At 49.1% G+C, this 26,340-nt stretch overlaps 1 protein-coding gene across 2 annotated transcripts; it reads right to left on the bottom strand.

Moving 5' to 3' along the window:
* Positions 1–12,856: 12,856 nt before the first annotated feature.
* Positions 12,857–19,369, bottom strand: Ift22 (intraflagellar transport 22). Of its 2 annotated transcripts, XM_028894451.2 has the most exons (5): positions 19,221–19,369; positions 15,336–15,412; positions 15,122–15,211; positions 14,411–14,613; positions 12,857–13,319 (listed from the first exon to the last, which is right to left on the bottom strand). In XM_028894451.2, the coding sequence occupies exons 1-5, from the start codon at positions 19,257–19,259 to the stop codon at positions 13,171–13,173; spliced, it is 558 nt and encodes a 185-aa protein (XP_028750284.1). In that variant the 5' UTR covers positions 19,260–19,369; the 3' UTR covers positions 12,857–13,170. The 2 variants fall into 2 exon arrangements, with proteins under 2 accessions (XP_028750284.1, XP_028750285.1); XM_028894452.2 differs by lacking the exon at positions 19,221–19,369 and having other exon boundaries at positions 15,159–15,211; positions 15,336–15,369.
* Between the last annotated feature and the right edge of the window lie 6,971 nt (positions 19,370–26,340).

Here is a 26,340-nt window from a genome sequence, read left to right as displayed (position 1 = left end):
GGTCCTCACGCCTGAGTAATAGGAACTCTTAGAACTCTTAACTGCTGAGTTATCTGTCCAGGCCCTCCCACCCAACCCCTGATCCTCCTGCCTCAGTTTCGGGGTTAGAGCAGGTTATGGACTATGATGATCTCAGAGAGATTCTGACTTACTTCTGTTTTCTTTTCTAGGCTCATTTAGTTTCTTTTTTTCTTTCTTGCTTTTTTTTTTTCTTTTTCTCAAGACAGGTTTTCTCTGTGTAGCTTTGGAGCCTATCCTGGAACTTGCTTTATAGACCAGGCTGACCTCGAACTTACAGAATCTGCCTGGCTCTGTCTCCAGAGTGCTAGGATTAAAGGCTTGCACCACCACAGCCCGACTTTCTTTTAAATTCTTTTAAATCCAGGAGAAAGCTCACCAATTTCACACCCCTGGGGTGGGGTGAGGAAGGAGGAGGACTCTGGGGCGAGGGAGGGCAGCCATATGAAGGGTCTGCTGACCACCCGGTGGAGGGTGTGGCTGACAGGTGTTCAGGAGGTTGTGACTGGCACGTGAAGAGGTGCTGGCCTCCCAGGGCAGAGTCCTGGTGCTCAGGCAGGCAGCAGCTGCTGCTGTGAGTCAGGGTGGCGGCTGTGGGGTGAGATCGGGGCAACTGCAGGAAGATAATGGTAGAAGAGGCTGGAAGGCTGGGCTCGATACTGCTGCCGGGCAAAGGGCCAATACCAATAATAAAGAGGAATGAACTGAACGGGTGACTCCCACCTGTGGTCCCAAGCTTCGGGAGCTGAGGCAGAAGGACCACAGTTTGGGGTCAGCCTAGTCTCATCCTAGTCTCCACAGTGAAGCCCTGTCTTACACACACACACACTCGAAAACAGCAATAAAAAGAACTTCCATGCCGGGCAGTGGTGGTGCACGCCTTTAATCTCAGCACTCGGGAGGCAGAGGCAGGCAGATCTCTGTGAGTTCGAGGTCAGCCTGGTCTACAGAGAGAGTTCCAGGAAAGGCGCAAAGCTACACAGAGAAACCCTGTCTTGAAAAAACCAAAAAAACAAAAAACAAAAAAACTTCCATATGTTAGCATCCTGTAATTTATAACGTCCTTTTAAACCTACTATTTATTTGATATATCATCTAGGCATCAAGATCAAACTCAAGGCTTTGTGTGTGTGTGTTAGGTAAGGGCTCTACCATTGAGCCACACCCCAGCCCCTCACTGGGGGATTCTAGGCAGGGGCTCTACCACTGAGCCACACCCCAGCCCCTCACTGGGGGATTCTAGGCAGGTGCTCTACCACTGAGCCACATTCCAGATCTGTTATTTTGTCTGATATTCACATAGATAGCCAGAGGCTCAGGGAATTTAAAGACCTGCACCAACCTGTACAGCTGCACACAGGGAACCGGAGCCTGCCTCTAGCTAGTTCTGGTGGCTGAGCATCATTGGGCTGGGCAGGTGGAGAACGGCTCTAGTCAACACACTACAACCACTGAGACTCTGGAGATTTCCACACACCCAGGGATTAGCAGAATAAATGCTGCTCCAGGACTGGAGAAGGGCCCTGGCCACCATTAGATGCTGAACCATGTGGACTGGCCCTGAGAGGGTGGGGCTAACGTGACTCTCATCCAGCTGTGTCCCAGCTGTGTCCCAGAGCTGCACTACACAGCCCAAACTGACCTCAAACTCCCACCAAGACCCCGCCTCTGCCTCCCAAGGTGCTGGGATCCTGAGTGTGAAGTCCCACACCCAGCTTGGGTCTGTTGTCTTCATCTGCAGCCTCTCCTCCTGGAACAGGCTCTCCCAGGAGGAAGGAACTGGCTAGTCCTCTAGGCTCCGTGAAGCAAAGGGGAGATACCACTGTCGCCCACAAACCTGCTCCGGAGCCACCCTGCAGCATGCGGGTCGCCTAGAAAGCCACCAGATGGCAAAGGGGGAGAGCCTCATGGAGGTCCTAAGGCAACTCTTCAGGAGATGGAGGTCACAAGCCACATAAGGATACAGACAGGAGGGCCTCCATGCTTCCACGATCACCTCAGGACCCTCTCTGGTTTCTAATCCAAAGTGGGCTCATAGCGTAGAGTGAGGACCACACCAGGTCCTTATAGATCTCAAAGCCGAGCGAGAAGGGTCCATCTGCTTTCCAGGCCCGGCCAGGGGGCACAGACACCGGTGGGTCCTGTTCTTACCATGGCTCCAAGAACACATCTGAAGCTGATGATGCAGATCTTGTTTCCATTGTAGAGGTGTCTGTCCTGTGTTCCAGAAGCTTCCCGAACCATCAAGAATGATAGAACATCGGAAACTCTAAAAGAAATAGGAATTATCAGGGAGGACATATGGCCCATGTTCCCCTCCCCCCATTCCCTTCCTCTCTCCTCTCTCCCCTCCTCTCTTTCATGATTTAGCTAGGTAAGTCCTTGAATTACAGGCACAGGACACTGAAGGTTTTTTGTTGGTCTTATATAGCCCAGGCTGCCTAGAACTGACTACAGAGTGGAGGCTAACCTTGAACTCCTGATCCTCTCTCTTGCTTCCACTTTCCAAGTGTTGGGATTACAGGCAGGCACCATCCCACCTAGTGTATGTGGTGCTGTGGATGGACCCCAGAGCTTGGTGTATGCTAGGCGAACACTGCACCACAGCCGAGCCCTACTTCCTCCTTTTTAAGAAAATTGTTAGATCCCAAACATAGACCAGGCTAGCCTCGAACTCTCGATCTGCCTGCCTCTGCCTCCCGAGTGCTGGGATTAAAGGCGTGTGCCACCACCGCCCAGCTTGTTTTTAGTTCTTTTTGATAGGGTCTTTACACAGCCTTTCACTATGATGGTCAGGCTGGTCTTGAACTTGTGGCAACTTCCCACCTCGGCTTCTGGAATCATGGGTGTGTACCACTGCGTGCTCTCCCTACCTCTTCCCACCCTTTATTAACAATTTCCTTTGTATTATTTTTATTTATGTGCATGTGTACATGTTTGTGTGAGTGTTTGTGTGTGGTACCCATGGAGTCCAGAAGAGGGCATCAGAGCCCCGGATATGGAGTCACAGGCGGTTGTGAGCCACCCAATGTGGATGCTGGGATCCGAACTCTCATTTTCTCAAGAGCAGCATGTACTGCTTAACTGCGAGTCATTTCTCTGCCCCTAGATTGTTTTTGAACAGCTTTCTGGCTAGAAAAGCAATGTTTATTTACTACAAATACCTACTACTAAACAATAATAATAAAAACTTACAGCCTTATAACATGTCCAAGACAGGGCTCCTGTAGCTTCACTAGAACACTTGCTTAGTGTGTGGAAGTCCCTGGATTCACCCACACTGGAAAAAAAAAGTATAAAGGAAATGCCCTTCATAATCTTATCTCTCAGAGATAATCTAAATTACAATTATTCAAATTTTAATATGGTTTGAAAATCTAGAAAGCTTTAAGGGAAAGTAATCTGCATATACGTAAAGGCAGTACATTTGGGCCGGGGTGGGGGTGGGGGTGTTGGAACTCCAGAACCCATGCTCAAATGCTGGCTCTCACGTTTATATATGTACCAGTGCACGTGGAGGTCAGAGGTCAACCCTGGGTGTCCTTCCTGTCACTGTCCTTGGTTTTGAGACCTGTTCTCTCGATAGCCTAAGGATCCCTGACGTGGCTGGGGTGGCTGGCCAGCGGGCTCTCGAGATCTGCCTGTGGTTGCTTCCCGGCGCGGCATTGGGACTACAAGTGTGCGTGGCTTTGTGGTGTGGGTCCTGGGGGCTGAAATCAGGACGTCAGGCTTGGTTTCCCCACCAGGCCCTCACTGCTGCCTGGTCTGGATCTTGCTATGTAGATCAGGCTAGCCTTAAATTAGCCTTGATCCTCCTGTTGCTGCCTCCTGAGCACTGGAATCAGGAATGTGCAGCCAGCCTGGCACTTTTTTTTGTTTTGTTTGTTGCCTGTGATCCCAGGACTGGGGGAAGCTGAGACAGGAAGATCACCCAAGTTCCAAGCCAGCCTAGGGTCACATACACGGACGGTATCTCAAACAAACAACAACAAAACCCTGAAAAAACAGGAGAGGTGGTGAGACAAGATAGCTCAGCAGGTAAATGTGGTCCCTGCAAAGCTTGGCCTATGAGTTCAAGCCCCAAGACTCCCATGGCCAAAGGAAAGAATCAGTTCCTGGACCCAACGAGTTTTTTCTGACCACTACATGCTCTCCCCACAAATACATAGACACTTAAAAAAGAAGAAAAAGCAACCTAAAAAACTTGTCATTTATTGGAGTGTTGCCGTTGTTTGCCCCCAGCTGGACTGCCGATTTGGGGTACATTATTGACTCTGACCCCAGCTCTCTCTTCTGTAATAGAGGACGACTGTGGCTCGGGCAGCACCCATCGTTATTTACTGTGTGTGTGGTATATGCTCACGTCTGTGTGCAAGCTCGTGTGCACCTGCACACTCACAGTCGTATTCCCTAGAGACAGGGTCCTTCCTGAACCGAGGCTAAGCTAGCTAGGCTGGCGGTCCGCAAGCCCCAGCGATCCTCGGGCCTCGGATCCCACAGCGCTGGCGTAACGGGTGGGTGTGTCCATGCCCAGGTTTTTGTTGACGTTACTGTTTTGTTTCTACGTGGGTGCTGGGGATTCGAACTCAGGTCCTCGTGGTTGCACAACAAGCGCTCTTATCCCCTTATCCTCATCTCCCTAGCCAAAGGGCCGCATCTAAACTCTGGCCCTTTCTATGGGTTCCCTCTGATTACCAGGACTCATTTTGCAATTCCAGACAAAACGAAGGAACCTGACCGGTGAACCCGAGGCGCATCACCGGGGGTTTCAAGACCGGAGAGGTGGCGAGCACGACACCCGCTCGGGGCCCGGTTTCCTGCGCATCCAACCCGGTCTGGGCCTGATATCCCGGCTGAAAATCCTCACCGTGTAAGGGCGATCCGAGCCGCAAACACCTGCGGAGCCGCGGTACCCGCCACGGACCGCAGCTAACGGCAGCTGCTCGTGCCTAAAACTACATTTCCCAGAGCTCTCCGCGGCAAGCCGGTTACGGGGCCGGGCTCGCGACAGGAACCTCATTGGCTTCGCAGCCGTTGGCGGCCCGCAAGGTGGTCTTAGGCAGACCTGTCACTAACCCTCACGGCTGCCATCCGTCTGTCCACGCGCTCGCCGCCACTAGACCGGAGGAGACGGGGGAAGACAAGCTGCAGCCTGTAAGGGAACGAGAACTACATCTCCCAGAATGCTCCGGCACGCACGGCTTCCTGCTTCCAGGAGCCGCACCGGTGATCGGCCTCCGGAAACCGGCGAGTGAAGGATGAGAATCCAGACGAGAGGAACGAGGAAGGACAGAATACGATATTTGATTTAAGCAATGCTGACGAGTACAGCGCCTCTTTTTCTCCCCAGGGATGCTCAGGGCCAGAGCAACGGGCGAACAGCCCTCTGGGAAGTGCAAGCGGAAACTGCCTGGGAAACTATGGGAAATGTAGTCCATTGATCACTAGCCAACCATTTAAAGGGTTAAAATTCTTCCTCTTGCATCTTGACTATTCAAACACAGGAATTTGCCTCATAAGTATTTAGAGTAATTAGTACTCACAAGTCCTTTTTCAATGCCAACCCTCGGAGCTGCATTCAGACACTGCATTTCCTAATTGGAACTTGTACCTGGCTAGCCTGTCTTCAGCCATCTTCTCGGGTTGGTTGTATGCAAAAGTAGCCCAAAGTAACCCCTGGCTAATAAAATTAATAGACGCACTTCATAGCTTATACGGTAAACAAACTGTAGGAATAAAGCTTAAGAACTGCCAATGGCTTATTTGTTCTGAGTTCATCTTCAATCTAGATGTCCACTCGAGGACAGGCACAAGAATGCAAGGCTTTGGTATGTGAATCTTCCCCCGCTACACACCGAGAGACAATAATTAAGGAGAGTGGAATCTCAAGAGACAATGCGAACCACCTGACCAGAGGGGCAAGACTAAAGTTGGGATGACTGATGGCATTATAATCTGCAGGCTAGTCCACGGGATCAGACGCCCTCTTCTGGCGTGTGTGTGTGTGTGTGTGTGTGTGTGTGTGTGTATGCAGGTGCACAAGCTTGTGCGTGTGCCTGCAGTCTAAAGGTCCATGCCACATGTCTTCCTCAATCACTCTCCTGTCTTATTTTTTGAGGTAGGGTCTCTCACTGAATCTTCAGCTTACTGGTTTGCTAAATTGGCTGGCCAGCAAGCTACTGAGATCCTCCTGGCTCTGCCCTCAAGCACTTTAGCACTAAGCCATCTCTCCAGTACCTCCATCATATATATATATATATTATATAATATATATATATATTATATATATATATATATATATAATCAATTTGGCTAACTGGCTGTCAGCTGGTGCTGGTGATCTGTCCATCTCTGAAATTGCAGGAAATCCCCATCATGCCAGGTTGTACGTGAAGGCTATGGCTCTGAACTCAGGTCCTCATGTTCTCACAGCAGATGCTGTATTGACCCAGCCATCTCCCCAGCTTCCAAAGAGATATACTCTTTGTTTTTGTTTTTCAAGACAGGCTTTCTCTGTGTAACAATGCTGGCTGTCCTGGAACTCTCTTTGCTGGCCTTGAACTCACAGAGCTCTGCCTGCCTCTGCCTCCCAAATGCTGAGATTAAAGGCATGTGCCACCAGTCTGGCTGGGATATATTCTTGATGTGTAGTTGAAGTAGTTGAAATAAGTTTCTTTCTTTAACTTTATGTGCATTGGTGTGAAGGTATCAAATATCCTGGAACTGGAGTTGCAGACAGTTGTGGGTGCTGGGAATTGAACCTGGGTCCTGTGGAAGAGCAACCAGTACTCTTAACCGCTAAGTCATCTCTCCAGCCCCCTGGAACAGGCTTCTCTGAGTAGAAACTTAGCACAAAACTCTGGTAAGACTACAGCTGTAGAAGATGAGGCTCATTTTGAGTCCCACAGGTTTGAGTATTTAGAATCTCCAAATAGATCTTAACCTAAGAGTAAGTCGGCACCAAGCCTTTAGAAACAGGGGATGTGTTTTCAAAGTTTGTAGAAAGAACAGGATAGAGGCCTGGAGCTTGGTAGGCAGAGGACTCCCCTAACACGAAGCCCTGGGTTCCAACTGCAACATCACATAAACTGGGCATGGTAGTGCATGCCTATAATCTTAGTGTCTGGGAAACGGAGGTGGAACAATCAGGAATTTAGGTTATCCTTTGCTACATAGGGGGTCTGAGATCAGGTTGGGCTACACAGGACCTCCCCCCACCCCCAATCCAAAAGCCTGGGTTGGAGTGAATGGAGAGAGCGCAGAAGGGATAATGGATGTTTCTCACTTCAGGGCAGCAGCAGGTTTTTCTTCTGCAGTAGGAACAGTTGGCTCACACACTGCTGTTGCTGTAACTTCCACAGGAAAGATGGCTCCCATCAGAACACACGGAGAACCATTCACTGCTAAAGCAGAAGTCACTTCAGAACTACAGTCTCTTCTTCATATTAAAAGCAAGAATGTATTTCCTCATTTAAGTGTGTGTATGTGTGTGTGCGCACACTTTACATCTGAAGCATGTCAATAGTCTCACACGGGGGGATTCTAGGCAAGCACTCTACACTGAGCTACATCTTCAGCCTTCTTTTTATTTTGAGACAGTATCTCACTAAGTTGTCCATGGTGGCTTTGAATTTTCTCTGTAGACCGTGTTAGAATTCTGCCCTCACTCCAGCTGCTTGACCGCACATGCACAGTTCAGGAGCTAAGCAAAGGGTCTTGCATCTTACCTCATCAGTGTGCGCAGGTGACTACATGTGCACAGCATGGTCATGCAATCGGCTCATGCCTGGCGTAGCTCTGTAAGCCCACCTGCTCCTTAAATAGCCAGTCAGACGCCCCTCCCCTGTTCTCTCTTGCCCCCATTCTCTCTCTCTCTCTCTCTCTCTCTCTCTCTCTCTCTCTCTCTGCTCACTGCACATGTGTCTCCCCCAGGACTGGTTCTTTTTGTCCTCCCCCTCTCCTCCTAATAAAGCTCTGATACTGGGTTTTGTCATGGCTCGTGGCTCATGACCTCTCCGCATGGTAACCAGCTTTGGTAACTAGCACCACTTATCATTCTCTCTCTCTCTCTGTCTCTCTCTCTCTCTCTCTCTCTCTGGTTTTTTGAGACAGGGTATCCCTGTGTAGCTTTACGCCTTTCCTGGATCTCGCTCTGTAGCCCAGGCTGGCCTCGAACTCACAAAGATCTGCCTGCCTCTGCCTCCCGAGTGCTGGGATTAAAGGCATGCGCCGCCGCCACCCGGCCCACTTATTCTTAACAGACTGGGCAATTTAGTTTTTCTTTTTTTAATGTGTAGGAGTGTTTGCCTGCATGCATGTATGTGTACCACATGCATGCAGTGCCTACAGAGGCCAGACAAGGGCGTCAAACCCTCTGGAGCTGGAGTTACAGACGTTTGTAAGCTGCCCAGTGGGTGGTGGGAGGCAAACTCGGGTCTTGGGCAAGAGCAGCAAGCATGGCTGAGTCACCTCCAGCCGTTTAGTTTTGGTTTTTAAAACGGAGACCTAGGGACATCCTCCTGCCTCTGTGTGTACACACGAGCTTGCAAACTTGCATCCATGTGTATATGCATTAACCACATACTCACAAAACATGCATCTATGTGCTCTGTGACCTGAAAAATCCCGTCAGAGCAATTATCTGTCCCTAAACAGAGTATAGCGATCTCCAGGGGCTTTGCCTGATCAATTTTAAGAAATGGACATTCAAATTACCATGTAAGCCAGGCATAGTTTTCTGTACAATGGGCTTCAGAACACTTCCTGTCACCTTATTGACAAATGTGACACTCACTCGTCCTTCCTGGAGACACTTACAAACCATTTTCTGACCGGGTCCTAGCGGTTGACCCCAGAGGCGGTGGTCAGTTTTCTGTTACTGTAGCAAACTACCTGAGGTAACTTTTAAGAGAGAAGTTGCTCTTTGGTTCATGGTGCTCCAGATTTCAGATGGTGGTGAGTTGTGTTAGGCTTTTGGAAAGAGACATACCATGGTGGAAGCAGAGGGTGGATCTGTGGCTGCGTTCCTGCTGAGCTGCACCTGGCCTGGCTCCAGAGAGCAGCACCTAGCCCTAATCCATCCTTTGTTTAACCTTTTGTTTCTCTTATGCTCGCTCTATGTGAATCTTGTCCCAAGGATCAAAGGCCTATGCAAAATTTGGTTCGGGAAACCATGGTACCTAAGAAATGGAGGAATTTGCACTTGGCATTGTATTGTTGGGAGCTCCTTTCAGGTTGTTTTGAGCATATGGAAATCAACCAACTAAACTGTTATGAGAAAAATAAAAATGCCCTGGGCAAAGCGAAAGGGCTTCAGTCCTTAGAGGCTGCACCCCCTGCAGCCGAGAAAGGCTAGATTCATTCTTAAGGTGCCTCTGAATCTTCTTTCCACGGATCTGCGGGAACCCACACACCCGTGCTGAGACACTTCACGACATGGAACAAATCTCCCCCTTTGTGGCCACAGAGAAGCACAGGAAAGACTCTCATCCCATGGTTCCCTCAAAGGCCATGGTCCCCATGACCTAAAACCTCCTGTTAGGACTGACCTCTCAAAGATGTCCACTTTCCAATACGCCAGATCGATGATCAAGCTTTTAACACGTGGGCCTTTGGGCCATTGTTGGGTCCACGTTGTAGAATATTATTTTAACTAGGTGTGTTACATCTGTTTACGCTGCAATTGTTTAATGATGTAAGGGTTGTTACATCTGTTTGTGCTGCATTTAATGATGTAAAGATGTGCTGCATTTGTTTCACCTTGCCTGCCTAAGGCACCTGATTGGTCTCATAAAGAGTTGAACAGCCAATAGCGAGGCAGGAGAGGGACAGGCGGGGCTGGCGGGCAGAGAGGATAGGTAGGAGAAGACAGCTAGGAGAGAAAGAGAGACAGAGACAGAGACAGAGAGATGGAAAGAGACGTGCCTGGGGCCAGAAGCCAGGCAGCAGCCAGCCAGCCAGACACAAGAATCAGTGAAAGTAAGATGTACAGAAGGAAAGAAAGGTAAAAAGCCCCGAGGCAAACCACAGATGAAGAGAAACAGGTTAAGTTATAAGGGCTAGCAAGAAATAAGAGCTAAGATAAGGCTGAGCATTCATAACTAATAAGAAGTCTCTGTGTCTTGATTTGGAATCTGGTTGGCAGCTCAAAAGAAAAAGCCTGCTTCAGTTCAAACCACAGCACAGTAGTGACTTTTGCTTTCCTAGTTCTGGTCTCTGGGGGTGACACTTACAATCCATGTTCATTGTAAGAAATGGGAAGAGCAGAGGTCTGGCATCCGATCCTATCCCTGCTCCCCTTGCAGGGTCTCCCTGGACCACAAGAGTGATAGAACCGCAGGCAGGGGAATGTGGGCAGCCACGAGAAGCCAGAAGTGGCAAGAAACAGCCTGAGCGGTGGTGCACGCTTTAATCTCAGCACTGGGGAGGTAAAGGTGGGCAGGTATCTGTGAGTTTATGGCTAGCCTGATCTAAAAAGTGAGTTCCAGACCACCCAAGTTACACAATGAGAGTTGCCTCAAAAATAAGCCCCACAAACAATAACAAAAACAGTAACTCTGTTGGCTCACCTAGCATGATGACGACCCTGGGGACACCTTGATTTGGACCCAGTAGGTATGAGTTTTGGATTTCTGACCTCCAGTATTTAGAGTAGAGCCTCACAATGAGAAGAGATCGAGGCAAGATTCTTGCTAATTTATTTTTATTTTCTGTGTCAGTGTGTGTTTCTGAGCACACTTGCGAGCGTGCTGTGGGGCGTGCATGTGGAGGTCAGAGGACGGTTTGCACGAATTGGCTCTTTTCTGCCACCGCGTGGCTTCTGCAGGTCAAACCCAGGTCATCAGGCTTGGCAGCACACGCCATCACCCGCTGGGCCATCTCGCCAGCCTTTTCCTGATAACATTAGCAACATTCCACCAACTTGCGGAGAATGGTGACTGGAGCGAACGCTGGGACCCAACCCCATTTTTACAGTGATCTCGGGTACACTGTTTTTGCTTGTCCTCTAGAAACAATGCAGGGTCTCATGTAGCCCAGGCTAGCCTTGAAATTGTTACATAGCTGAGGCTGACTTGAAGTCCTGATTCTCCTGATTCTACTTCCTGACAGCTGTGATTACAAGCTTCCTTTGTGGGTGCGTGTGTGTGTGCACATGGGTGTGAAGTCCAGAGGGCACCTTGGTAGTCGGTCCTTCAGGCACCACATCTGTTTTTCTTTGCATGTGCTTGAGTGTGTGTGTGTCTTTGCAGGTGCCTGTGTGCCTTCAGAGGCCTCAAAGTGATGATAGATACCTACCTTGATCACACTCCACTTTGCTTGTAAGTCAGGTCTTTAGCTGAACCCAGAGTTGGCCGATTCCAGCTCGTCCAGCCAGCCAGTTTTCCCCGTGATTCCTGTCTGCCCCTCCTGTGCTGGGGTTACAGGCAGCTGCCACACTTGCCTGATTGATGAGTTCTGGGACTCTGAATCCAGCCCACCCCTTTATTTATTTATTTATTTATTTATTTATTTATTTATTTATTTATTTATTTTTGAGACCGGATCTCTAATAGGCTTGAGCTCACCAAACAGAGCAGGCTAGCTGGCCAGCAAGCCTCAGGGATCCACCTGTCTCTGGCTCCCCAGTGCCGGGATTACGAGTGCCCGCCACAATGACCCACGTTTACACTGGTTTGGGGGACTGAACTTGGGTCCTCAGACTTGTAAGTCAGCACTCTACCAACTGAGCCATCTCCCTAACCCCTGGTACTCAATTTAAAAAGACACTTGGTATTGTTGATTTTTCTTTCTTTCTTTTCAGTTCTAGAAATGGAACTGAAGGTCTCCACATGCTAAGGTAGTGATCAGTTTCTAAAGCCAGTCCCTCGCTGGGGATTCCAAGCACATGCTCTACTGTGGGCCTCACAACTGGCCCACTCATTTGTCGATGCCTCCCCCTTTGAAAAAATTTGTGTGTATTTGTGTGTGGTGTTTTGAATGAGATGTCCCTCATAGCCTTGGGCATTGAATACTTGTCTCCCAATGGATGGCACCGTTTGGGAGTTTTAGGAGGCGTGGCCTTGCTTAAGGAACTAAGTCTATACACTGGTGCATTCTCTGCTTGCTCTCTCTGATGTGAGTCTGTAGTTCGATGTGAGCCTCAGTCTCCTGTCCCTGCTGCCACGCCTGCCCATTGCTGCCACGCCTCCCTGTCTTGATGAAATATTATCTCTCTGGAACCATAAGCCCAAATAAATTCTTCATAGAGTTGCCTTGGTCATGGTGTGTTGTCACTCAACAGAAAAGTAACTAATAAAGTCTGTGAGAGACAGAGAGAGAGAAAAGAGAGAGAGAGAGAGAGAGAGAGAGAGAGAGAGAGAGAGAGAGAGAGAGTGTGTACCCTTAGGGACTGGAAGAAGACACTGGATCTCCTCTGGCTAGAGTTACAGGCACAGCTGCCCAATGTGTGGGTGCAGGGATTTGAACTCAGGTCCTTGGCAAGAGCAGCAAGGGCTCCTAACCACTGACCCATCTCTCCAGTCTGATTCCTTTTTTAAATTCTATATTGTGTTTGTGCCGTGGAGGGCTTGGAGGGGCAGATCTCTCCTTCCACCTTGAAGTGGGATCTGGGGATTGAACTCAGGCTGTAGGGCTTGGCAGCAAGTGCCCTTACCCACTGAGCCATCTCACTGGCCCCCGTTGCTTATTCTTTTATAGCAAATAGCCCTGTAGTCAAGCCCGAAGGCAGCTCTAGCACATGTGTCCTCAGGGACATCAGAGGTCACATCAGCTCTCTGCTCTGGGCCATTTCATCCCATTCATCACCAGTAACAGCTGAACCTGACAACACAGCACCAAGAAGGCTGCTGGAAGGATGTGTTTATGGTGTGACGGCGAGACAGGAAGGCGGGGCAGCTTGTTGCTTCTGGAGAGGGGTTGAGATAAGGGCTCCTTCTGTAGCCCAGGCTGGCCTTGAACTCTCCACCCTCCTACCTCAGCCTGTCAAGGGCTGGGATCACAGGCGTGTGCCACCATGCCAGACTCTTCCTGGTGCCTTCTAGCAGACAAGGAACACTTGTATAGCCAAAGGAGAAGGGCGTGTCAGCAGCTGGGTGGGATGTCAGCTCTGCCTGGGGAAGTCAGCGTCACTTGGGAGGAGGTGGCCCCGGGACACTAGGTGATGATGAGCATCTCCTCGCGGTCTCTGCTCTCTGACATGGAGTTGATGATGCTTTTTAAATACTTGATGAATTCCACCCGGACCTCCTCGGGGTCTTCCTCCAGGTTTGAGTGCACCAGCTTCAGCTTGTTCAAGGGGGGAGCTCCACAGGGAAACGAGGCCAGTTAATTAGGCTTCATGGTTGAACAAGGAGCTCTCTCTAGCATGCAACAACCCAGGCTACTGGAATATCACTTTCCTCTTTCGCTCTCTTCCTCCCTCCCGCCATGAAGGTCTTGCAATCTACCTAGGCATGCTCAGTACTCTTGGTCCTACTCAATCTTGACAGTGCTCAGATTACACACATGTACTAGCACACTCAGAGACGTGCTGAACTAAAACTTTTAACCTGCTCGACACACAGAATGGCGTTGGCGGTGGTGCAAGGCTTTAATCCCAGCACTCGGGAGGCAGAGGCAGGCAGATCTCTGTGAGTTCGAGGCCAGCCTGGGCTACAGAGTGAGTTCCAGGACAGCCAAGGGCTACACAGAGAAATCCTGTCTCAAAAAATCAAACCAAACCAAAAACTGAAACTACCCCTTGGCAATAGGAAAGATACCGAAACAGGTACTAGCAGGTGCTTGTTTTTGTCTTTTGTGTGGTGCTGAAGAAGGAACCCAGAGCATCATGCATACTGGACAGGTGCTATGTAACAGAGCTGCACCCTGACACACCACTGGGGGATTCTAGGCAGGTGCTCTACCACTGAGCCACACCCCAGCCCCTCACTGGGGGATTCTAGGCAGGTGCTCTACCACTGAGCCACACCCCAGCCCCTCACTGGGGGATTCTAGGCAGGTGCTCTACCACTGAGCCACACCCCAGCCCCTCACTGGGGGATTCTAGGCAGGTGCTCTACCACTGAGCCACACCCCAGCCCCTCACTGGGGGATCCTAGGCAAGCATGTCACTGCTAATACATGCCTCTATGAACACCCATATACAGGAGGTACATATGCATACACAGGCAGACACACAAACATAAATAAGTACAAAAAATAAAAAAAATAAAGCCCCAAGGTGGATGGCTTTCCTGAGAATGACATCTAAGGTTGATGTCTATGGTCTCCAAATACTAGCAGACCTATGCTTTTGTGCACTTGTACACACACACACACACACACACACACACACACACACACAGAAATGCTTGAAATAGTGAAGACATAAGCAGGAAAAGTCTAGGGTGCTTACACAAAGCCAGGCTGCCCTTGTCTCCTCCAGAGCCCGGTTTGTGGTGGGCCACAAGCATGCAGTGACTGTCTTGGAGGAACTGTTGCTGGACGAAGCAGGAATACCACATTTCAATTTCCTTTAGGTGGCTTGGGATGTCAGCATTAAAGACGATCACCACTCCATGAGCATCCTTCATCAGGGCTGGCCAGCAGGACTCAAACCTGCCAGGTGGAAAGGAAGCCAAGAGACAGCGGTAGGGCATCCTCGCTGCTCAATGTTGTTGTTGTTGTTGTTACTATTATTACTGAAGCATTGGGGGCCTCACACATGCTGTGTAACTTCTCTCCCAATGAGCCACACCCCAGCCCCTCACTGGGGGATTCTAGGCACCAGCTCTACCACTGAGTCACACCCCAGCCCCTCACTGGGGGATTCTAGGCAGGTGCTCTACACTGAGCCACACCCCAGCCGCTCACTGGGGATTCTAGCAGGTGCTCTACCACTGAGCCACACCCCAGCCCCTCACTGGGGGATTCTAGGCAGGGCTCTACCACTGAGCCACACCCCAGCCCCTCACTGGGGGATTCTAGGCAGGGGCTCTACCACTGAGCCACACCCCAGCCCCTCACTGGGGGACTCTAGGCAGGAGCTCTACCACTGAGCCACCCAACCCCAACCCTGTTTTTGTCAGTCAGCTGTTGAAGCAGAGCGATGTTAAAGAAAACCTACTTAGAGTCACCACCACAGTCCCAGAGCTCGAACTCACAGCCCGTGCCTTTGTTGTTGCTGGTGACATGTGGGTTCTCAAACTCCAGGATCCTAAAAACACAAACAGCGCAGCAGGCCCTTTATTGGGAGGCCGTGTGGGAATGTGCCCCGCACCGAAGGTAGGAACGAACGGCGTTCCACACCTGCTGTAGAGGTGCCGACCGGGCGGGCTCACCTCACACCCTGTGTTGGGTTGTATTCAGTGATGTCCGATGACTCAGTCAGAAAGTTGGCCAACACCGTTTTGCCACTCTGTGGAAGTAAAAGCCAACAGAGCAGAGTAAATAGCCACGCAGCATCCCTCACCGACTACGTATGGTGGCACACACCGTAACCCCAGCACTCAGGTGGCCGAGGCAGCAAGAACACAAGTCCCAGGCTAGCCTGGGCTACACAGTGAGACCCTGTAGCCAGCCTGGGACTAGGTGTGGTGAAGTACTGGCCATGACTCCTGGAGATCTCTAGGACAGAGAGCACGCTCTGTCTGGAAGGATGCTGCCCTGCCCTGGCGCAGTGGGCAGAGCTTGGATTGGCAGCATGCCTTCCTGATGCTTGGCTGATACTCAGTGAACTTATCTGAGAACAGAAAAGCAGAAAGCACACAACAACGAAACCCCAGGTAAGTGTGTGTCCCACCACCCTCCCGATTCTCTCCACAGCTTTAGCCCATCAGTCTGTGACAGATATGAGGTCACCAAGAGGGTCAGGGTCAACGCTGAGACCCAGGTTGTGGATTCTTGCTGGTTAGGTCACCAAGTCAGCAATCTACTGCTCCTCATGTATTATGTAAGTAATCAACATTCCTATAAACAGTCAACAGGACAGCAAGACAACCTTTCTGAGCCCTCTACCCAGAGCAGGTTTCTACCCACCCTTCCATCCCCATCCATCCATCCATCCATCCATCCATCCATCCAACCACCAATCACCTCCCCCATCCATTCACCTATCTACTCAACCACCTAACTCCATCCATTCACCTATCTACTCAACCACCCACTCACCCTCTCATTCATCCATGTATGCACCTACTCACTCACCCCCATCCATCCATCCATCCATCATCCATCATCCATCCATCCACTCAACTACCCAATAACCCTCCCATCCATCTATCTACCTACACATCCATCCTTCTACCCATTCACTCAACTCACTCACCCATTCATCACTCCACCCATCCACTCAAATACCCACTCAGCCTCTCATCCATCCATCCACTCATCTATTCCCTCCTCAGAGCTGTGATCTGCTTTTCAGATCTTCTTTATGTATTTGCACCATCCACTGAACAAATACTGCACATGCCTAAATACAAAACAAAGGTCCCTTCTCCAAAATTATTTCTCAGAAGCCAATCTCTTACATTTGAGTGAGCCCTTGTAAAACTCTACAGGATAGGAGAAAGGAATGGGAAGAGAAGGGCTGGAGAGGTGGTGAGAAGAAGCAGGAAGACCTGGAGTTCCAGGTCATTCATTTTAGGCTCCATGAGATCTTGTTTCTAAATAAATAAATAAACAAATAGAAACCTCTCTGCAGTTATACTCTGTTCTCTAAACTACTTGTCTTGAGGTAAGGACTTGTTATGCAGCCCAAGCTGGGTACCAACTGTCAATCTTCCTGCCTTAGCCTTCAAAATGATGAAATTACCAGTGTCTATCACCAAACTACACACACACACACACACAAAAAAAACACACACACACACGGTTTTACTATGTAGCCATGGCTGGCCTAGAACTCACTATGTCGATCAGGCTGGCCCCCAACTCAGATTCACCTGTCTCTGCCTCCTCAGTGCTGGAATCAAATGTATGTTCCAACCAAAAAAAAAAAAAGCCGGGCGGTGGTGGTGCACGCCTTTAATCCCAGCACTCGGGAGGCAGAGGCAGGTGGATCTCTGTGAGTTCGAGGCCAGCCTGGGCTACCAAGTGAGTCCCAGGAAAGGCGCAAAGCTACACAGAGAAACCTGTCTCGAAAAACCAAAAAAAAAAAAAAAAAAAAAAAAAAGTATGTTCCATATTGTGCAGTCTGTGTGTGTGACTGTGCGTGTTGAGTGTGTGTGCATGTTGAGTGTGTGGGCCCACAGAGGTCAGAGCTGTCACATCTGGAAGTTGTAGGCAGTTGTGAACCAGCTGTCATGGGCGCTGGGAACCAAAGCAAGGTCTCTGCAAGATCTGAATCACCAAACCATCTCTCCAGGCCCTGCTGGCATTTCTTTTAAGCCTTCTCCTCCTCTCTGCCCCAGGCTAGCCTCAAAACCACTATGTAGCCCAGACCACCTCAAACTTAGACTCCTGTGTGCTGTAATAGGCCTGCACTACCATACATGGCTCAATCCTTCCTTGATTTTGTGCATGCTAAACATCTCCCTTAACTCAGGAAGTTTTTTCTTTGACAGGTTTTATGTAGCCCAGGCTGGCCTCAGACTTGCTACTGTAGCCTGGGCTGTGACTTTGAACTCCTGATCATCCTGCCACCACCTTCCAAGTACTGGAACTGAGGTATGTGCCACTATGAAAGTTCTATGTGGTGCTGAGGATTCCCATATGCCAGGCAAACGTTCTATTATCCAGCTACATCCCCAGTCTCCTAAATTAAGCTTAAGAACACATCTTTGCCATATATTCATCTATGAATGTACAGTAATTCTCATGTTTGGTCCATGGAGCCATGTAGTAGAATGTTATTGTAAGGTGTGTTACTTTTGTTGATGTTGTGTTTGTTTAACTCTGCGAAACTGTATTACTGTGCCTGTGTAAAACACCTGATGGTCTAATAAAGAGCTGAACGGTCAATAGCAAAGCAGAAGAAAGGATAGGTAGGGCTGGCAGGCAGAAAGAATTAATAGAAGGAGAAATCTGGGAGAAAAGGAGAAGGAACAAGAGGAGGAGCAGGACATCGGATCGGGCCAGCCACCCAGCTACACAACCAGCAGTGGAGTAAGAAAGAGAGGTATACAGACATAGAGAAAGGGAAAAGCCCAGAGGCCAAAGACAGCTGGGATAATTTCAAGTTAAGAAAAGCTGGCCAGAAACAAGCATTTCTAATTAAGAATAAGATTTATTTGGTAGCCAGGTGGCACGCCCCCCCCCCCCAAAAAAAAAGAGCAAAATCAAACAACAACAGACCAATGTACAAAATATGACTTCCCACATTCTTCCCAGACCTACTCAGGAACCGTAACTAGGGTGTTCAGGGCATGGTGACCCAGGCCTATAGTCCCAGTACTCGGGAAGCTGAAGCAGGGGGATCTTGAGTTCAAGTCCAGCTTGAACTACATAGCAAGACATTCCCACCAAATAACAAAAGCTAACATAAGCGAACTTTCTGAGCTGGGACCCAGAGATTTGAGCTTTAACGAACCATCTAGGTGATTCATATATTCACCTATCACCCGTCCATCCGTCCGTCCATCCATCCATCCACCCACCCATCCATCCACCCACCCACCATCCATCCATCCATCCACCCACCCACCCGTCCATCCACCCATCCATCCACCACCCAACCACTATGTTATTTGAGACAGCATCTCACATTGCATCCCAGGCTGTCCCAGAACTCAGTATGTACCCCAGGCTGCCCTTGAACTTGAAGATCTTCCTCCCTCTGCCTCCCGAGTCCTGGTGATACAGGCATGTGCCACTTCGTCCAGCTTCCTTCTACAGTTAGCTTATTTGCATGTCCAGTTTGGGCCCATCTGAACTTTAATTTGGTGTATGGTGTGAATTATCTATGTAGTAATTCCCTCCTAATTAACAGCCACTTGCTCCAGGACCCTATATTGAAAAATCTAGTTTTCTCATCCAGTAGACTAATTCCTTTTGCGGGGAAGGTTCGGAGGGGGAGTCATGAGACGCCCCTCGCTCCCTTTGGCATTCGGACCTGGGTACCTCAAGAGTCTCCTCCACTACTTGGGTGGGGTGAACTGGATCAGGGCCTGGCGGCTCCTCAGGCCACCGCACCGCCAGCCGCCGCCCCCTGTGGGGATGCTGGCACCAAGCTGCACCTCCCGGGAGCAGCCCCAGTTCCAGGAGGCCCCCGAACCCGGCCTCACCTCGCAGGGCCCCACGAAGAGGATCTTGGCCTTCAGCATCGCGGTCCGTTACGGAGAAGCCGAGGAAACCCACCGCCCAGGCGCGCCGAGATCCCCGCCGCGTCAGCCAGTAAGGCCACAGGCTCTGATTGGCTGACCGGTTTCCACGGCGACCGGGAGCAGCTGCGCAGAAGCCCAGGAAACGCCGCCGGTTCCGGAGTCTGGAACAGTGAGTCGGCTATGGAAGCTGGGGAGGGCCAAAAGAGAAAACGCAAAGCTGGGTCTGCAGACGGCCTTCTGAACGCCCTGGAGGGGGTGGGAAGATCGGGCTCTAATTTCTAAATCTGCTTTATTTCTCCCGGTCACCGTGAACGGTCCAGGGAGTCAGGGAGCTGCTGAGCTGGGCTGGAACACAGAACTGTGATTTTTCCCCCTCTTATTCCCCATACTGAGGATTGAAACCCCGTGCCTCATTCACAGGTGTTAGCCTGCCCTACACCTCCAGCCTGACTCCAGGTTCAAAAAGGTGGTTGTTTTCCGAGGGTGGGTGCTGGAGATTGAACTCAGATACTCAAAAATTCTAGGCAAGCACTCTGCGTTGAGCCACGTCCTCAGTCCAACTCACTCTGCAGACCAGGCTGACCTCGAACTCACAGAGATCCACCTGCCTCTGCCTCTCAAGGGCCAGCATTAAAGGCGTGCGCCACCACTTTCGACCTCATTTTTTTTTTTTTTTTTTTGGTTTTTCGAGACAGGATTTCTCTGTGTAGCTTTGCGCCTTTCCTGGAACTCACTTGGTAGCCCAGGCTGGCCTCGAACTCACAGAGATTCGCCTGCCTCTGCCTCCCGAGTGCTGGGATTAAAGGCGTGCGCCACCACTGCCCGGCCCATTTTTTTTTTTTTTAATTTAAGAAGCTCCCTCCCTCCTTTCTTCCTTCCTTCCTCCTTCCTCCCTCTTTCTTTCTTTCTTTCTTTCTTTCTTTCTTTCTTTCTTTCTTTCTTTCTTTCTTTCTTTCTTTCTCTCGCTCTCTCTCCCTTTCTGCGTGTGTGTGTGTGTGTGTGTGTGTGTGTGTGTGTGTGTGTGTGTACACGCTCACGTGCGCGCACACGTGCATGCTCGCATCTGCCATGGCACACATGTAAAGACAGGAGGACAACCCACAGGAGTAAGTTCTCTCCTCCCACCATACACGTTCTAGGATCCAGTTCCGGTCCTCAGGCCGGAGGGGAGGCCCTTACCTGCTGAGCCGCTTGCCAGTCCTGTCCTTGTTTATCTTGACGCTGAGAAAGTCGTTGGCCATCGAGAGCTTCTCCAAGCCTTTGTCTGTGTTCCTTTGATATGTCTGTCATTCTCTGAGCACACAAGTGTGCACACGTGCAAACAAGAAGGGAGTTCTCTGGAGCTGGAGTTCTAGAAGGTGTGCGACCGGAAGTGGGTGCTGGGAACCTAACTCGGGTTCTCCACAGAGCGAGCAGTCAGTGCTGTTCCCCGGGGAGCCGTCTCTCCAGCCCCCTCTTCCATACCTTTTGGCGCCATTATATTAGTCGCAGGTGGTTCATTTTATTGCTTTTGCTTCGTAGCGGCCAATATTATACACATTCTTTTGCATGCATTAAAAAAAAAAATAAAAGTTCCAAAAGACCAGGGACCCTTAGGAAAGTTATTTACTCCTTTACACAACTCGGAAAACTTGACGGGGACTTTGTACTTTAGGCATGAAACACACGTAGGTCACTGGCCTGGGCTTTGGGAGTAGTTGGTGCCAGGTCATTGGGCAGCGTGGGGTTCAGAGATGGAATTCCTTAGCCTCTTCCCGCCTTGAGCTTCCTTTTCAGATGAGAGACAAACTATAAAGTGTGTTCCCCCTTGCCAAGTATATTTCTATAGAGTGAACACGTGTGTGTGTGCGCACACGTGCGCACTCTCACACACGCGTGCTTGTCTCTCTGTGCTCCTGTGGAGGACAGAGTGGGCTTTGTGTATCTTTTTCTATCACTCTCCACCTTCCTAGGTTGGCAGCTCCCTGGGATCCTGTGCACAGAAAGACATCCCACAGCAGGATCCCATTGCCTCTCCCCCTCCAGAGCTGCCACCAGGCTTTTCTGTGGATGCCAGGGATTAGAACTCAGATCCTCACGCTTGCACAGCAATCTCCTCGGTCCCTAGAGTCATGTTTTCATTGGCACCTAAACTCGTCCTCAGAGACAAGGTGTGTGGTTTGACTTAAGGGATCTTCCAATTGCTCACATTTTGAACGCTTACTCCGCAACCGGCGGTGCTATTTTACGAGGTTCTGCAAATGTTAGGGGATCGGGCCTAGATGAAGTAAATAGGTCCCAGGGTGGGTCCTTCAGGTGTGTTATACCTGGCTACATTCCTGTCTTGCCTTCTGCTTCCTGGCTGCCATGTGTGGTCTGAACTGCATTGTGACAGACTGAGCTCTTTGAGGCCACATTCTTTCCTCTCTTAAGCTGTCTAGTTTGGGCGATATAATGACATACACGCAACTAACACACAATGTAAGGAGTCTGTGTCTGAAGTGATAGCGGTAAGGAAGTCAGAACCACAGCTTTTCTCTAATGCTCCAGCTCCTCCTCCCTCCCCTTCTCTCTGTGTGTATATGAATGTGTATGCACATGTTTGTGTATGTGTGTGCCCATGAAGGTACATACACATGCGTGTTTGTGCACATGTGTGTATACAGTGTACAGAGCTAGTGTTAGATGTCTGCTGTTTTCTATCACTCTCAACCTTTTGTTTTTTGAGACAGGGTCTCTCTGTGTGGCCTTGGCTGCCCTGGAACTCACTCTGTAGACCAGGCTGGCCTCGAACTCACAGATCCGCCTGCCTCTGCCTCCCCAGTGCTGGGATTAAAGGCATGCACCACCACTGCCTGGCACTCTCCGCCTTTCCCCCCAAGATCTTTTATTTTTTATTATTTATTTTTTAATTATTTATTTATTATGTATACAGTGCACATATCCCTGCAGACCAGAAGAGGGCACCAGATCTCATTACAGACAGTTGTGAGCCCCCATGTGGTTGCTGGGAATTGAACCCAGGACTTTTGGAAGAGCAAGCAGTGCTCTTAACCTCTAAGCCATCTCTCCAGCCCAATCTTTTAATTTTTATTTTGTGTTTATTTTGTCTTACCTGCATGTATATACTGCATTTACACACAATGCCTGAGGAGACCAGAAGAGGGTGTTGGATTCCCATGGAACTAGAGTTACATACTGTTGTGAGCTGCCATGGGGTGCTGGGAATCAAATCTCCAGTCCATGAGTCACCTCTCCAGCCCTATCACCTTAAATTTTGAGACGGAGTCTCTTACTGAACATGGAGCTCACCAGATCAGCTGATCAGCAAGCTCCAGGAATCTTCTTGTTAGCGCCTCCCCAGTCCTGGGACAATGGATGCTTGCCACTATGTCTGGCTTTTACATGGGAACTAGGAATGAACTCAAGTCCTCCTGTTTATATAGTAAGCACTGCTATGGGATGTCCTATATGTTGTGAATATATGTTGCTATGATTGATTGATAAATAAAACACTGATTGGCCAGTAGCTGAGCAGGAAGTATAGGATAGGCGGGACAAGAGAGGAGAGAGGCCGGGCGTTGGTGGCGCATGCCTTTAATCCCAGCACTTGGGAGGCAGAGCCAGGCGGATCTCTGTGAGTTCAAGGCTTGCCTGGGCTACCAAGTGAGTTCCAGGAAAAGGCGCAAAGCTACACAGAGAAACCCTGTCTCAAAAAACCAAAAAAAAAAAAAGAGAGGAGAGAGGCTGGGAGGTGGAAGTCTGGAGGAGACGCCAGCCTGCCGTCCAGGGAGCAGCATGTAAAGGCAACAGGTAAAGCCACGGAACACGCGGCGACATATAGATGAACAGATATGAATAGAAATGGGTTAATTTAAGATAGAAGAACTAGGTAACAAGAAGCCTGCCATGGCCGTACAGTTTGTAAGCAATATAAGTCTCTGTGTCTTTGCTTGGTTGGGTTTGAGTGGCTGTGGGACTGGAGGGTGAGAGATTGGTCCTGACCGTGGGCCAGGCAGGACTGGAGAAAACTTCAGCTACAAAGCACTTATTACTGAGCCTTAGCACTCATGTAAAATGTCAGGGGTGAGGGCAAGAGCCTGTAATCCCAGGGAGACCGAGGCAGCAGATCCCTGGAGCTAATGGCCAGCTAATCTTGCTGGATCAGTGAATTCCAGGTTCATTGAGAGACCCTGCCTCAAAAAATTAGGTGGAGGAGCCGGAGAGATGGCTCAGCGGTTAAGAGTGCTTTCCTGCTCCTGCAAGAGGACGAGAGTTCGGTTCCCAACACCCACACGGGGTGGCCCCCCACTGATTGCAATTCTGGCTTCAGAGAGTTCAACGCCCTCTTCTGTCTTCCTCAGGTACCTGCACCCATGTGTGTGCGTGAACATTGTCTCAGTGTGCTTTGCTATTGCTGAGGTAAAACCTGGATCAAAACTAACATGGAGAAGGAAAGGGTTTATTTTAGCTTACAGGTCCATGAAGTGTTTATCTAAATTGTTCTATTATCAATAAAAACTCAGGAGTCTGATATTGGGGTAAAAACCTGATAGATCAAGAAAGCAGGGGCTGGAGAGATGGCTCAGGGGTTAAGAGCACTGGCTGTTCTTCCAGAGGTCCTGAGTTCAATTCCCAATAACCACATGGTGGCTCACGACCATCTACAATAGGATCTGATGCCCTCTTCTGGTGTGCAGGTGTACATGCAGAGCACTCACACAAAATATAAATAAATAAAAAAGAAATCTAGGTGGCAGAGTGGGGGGGTGGGAATAACCAACTGACCCTCTCTCCACATTTCTGAGATTGAAAAAGCCCGTGATCCTTTCTAAGCCCCCCGCCACTCCTTCTTGTGGCTCTCCATCACACCCTGGGTCCTCCAAAATCTCTATGGCTAATTCTGGTCAGCTAGTTACTGACTCCACCCCTGATTCAAGGTTAACTTTATTCACAGTCTAGGAGGGTCACAGTGCAACAGGTCTGAACTCAAGGCAGGAAACTGAAGTCAGGAACTGAGACGAGAGCATGGAGGAAGCAGGCTTACTGGTGGTGTGCTTCCTTGGTTTGCTATCTTTCTTACATGGCTCAGGCCCCCCTGCCCAGGGATGGCAACATCCACAGTGAGCTAGGCACTCCTACATCAGGGCTTCACAGACGTGGCCACCGGCCAGTCTGATCTGGGCGTTTCTTCAGCTGAGGGCTTCCTGTCCCAGGTGATACTAGTTTGTGTTAAGTTGACAAAAACTAACCAGTGCACCTGTGAACATAAACGAACACACACACACACACACACACACACACACACACACACACACACAAAGACAAAAAACTTTAAAGATAAATAATACATCTTTTTTTTTTTAATTTGTAACTTTTTTTATTTTTAAGTTTCCAAAGAAAGAAAAGGTCAGTAAACCAGCTTTTATGAAGGGAAGAATACATGTCAGACAGGATATGTCAACCAGACTGGCCTCAAACTTGGAATCTTCCTTTCACAGCTTCCTGGGTGCTAGGAAGTCAGGTATTCATCACCATATCTGGCTAATCGGTCAGCTTTTAAATAAGAAGTAGGAGAGCTAAAAGTGAAAGAGAAATAATTTGTTCTAGATTGGAAGCCTCCCTCCATGGAAGTAGACTACATGATGACCTTGCAGATTTCCCAAGGACAGGAAGATTCGGAGCATGAACATTGTATGTCTTAGTCCTTCCAACTCAACTAAAAGGTTGGCAGAGGGATTTGGAAATAATACATCTTTAAGATGAAATAAGGTGGTGCTGGAGAGATGGCTCAGTGGTTAAGAGCACTGGCTGCTCTTCCAGAGGACCAGGGTTCAATTCCTAGCACCTACATGGCAGCTCACAACTGTCTGTAACTCCAGTTCCAGGGGATCTGGCACCCCCACACAGACATACATGTAAGGGAAACCCAATGCACATAAAATAAAAGGTGGATAGTGCTAGAGTAAGACACTGGATATTACTTCTGGCTTACACATGCATGTGCATGTACGCTCACCACACCTATACCTGCGTATACACAAACGTACTACATACACAACAAACAAACAAAAACCCAAGCCAAAAGTGGAAAAAAAAACCAGAAGTTCTTTGAAGGGTTTCATTTTTCTTTGTTACTCAATAGGTACTTAACACAAATTAATTCTTTGTCTCTTTCAACACACCACACCTCTCCATGGATACTCTCCACACATGCATTCATTGATTCTAAAGAGTTTTGTTGTTGTTGTTGTTGTTGTTAGGTGGTTTTGTTTTGTTTTGTTTTTGTTTTAGTCAGAGTTTCTTTGTACAACTCTGGCTGCCCTGGAACTCGCTCTGGAGACCAAGCTGACCTCGAACTCACAGAGATCCGCCTGCCTCTGCCTCCCAAGTTCTGGGATTAAAGGTATGTGCGCCACCACACTTGGCTTTGTTTTTAATTATGTCTATATGTGTACATGTGTGCTTGAACATGTGTGTGAAGTTGCCTGTGGAGGCCACAGAGGGTATCAGAGCTGCTGGGATTACAGGCAGCTGTGAGCGCCTGATGTGGGTGCTGGGAACTGAACTCACGTCCTCTGAGAGAGCAGCAAGCGCTCTTAACTGCTAGCCATCTCTCCACCCCCACCCATTCACTCGCCCTTTATAGAAATATTTAAGCTAATGAATGTTCCTTCAGTCTTGCCGAAGCATTTTGGTTTTTTGGTTTCCAGGTGAGAGGATTAAAAATGTTAAGTGTTTTGTTTTTCTTAGCTATGTACACGATTTAAATTTGGGATTTTTATTATCATCATAAATTACTAAAATACTTTAAGACTTTCATTTTATTCAGATGAGGTTGACTTTATAGAGTTTAAGACAGTGAGGGGCAGTGTGATGTCGGCAGAGGCCAGGCCTGGAGGAACTGGAACCCATTTCCCCCCAGTTCGAGGATCACAGCAATAAAATCTCTCACTTGACCAAAAAAAAAAAAAAAAAAAAAGAGGGGGAAAATAAGTTTGACATATTTTAAATCCTTTCTATGAGTTGTCGAAAAGTTTCAATATAACCACCAGTCATGAAATTCTATCATTTGAGCTGACACTTCATGGTCCCAATGATT

This window comes from Peromyscus leucopus, chromosome 23 (assembly GCF_004664715.2).
Source record: "Peromyscus leucopus breed LL Stock chromosome 23, UCI_PerLeu_2.1, whole genome shotgun sequence".
Lineage (NCBI taxonomy): Eukaryota > Metazoa > Chordata > Mammalia > Rodentia > Cricetidae > Peromyscus > Peromyscus leucopus.
This window is presented reverse-complemented; position numbering and strand designations above follow the sequence as displayed.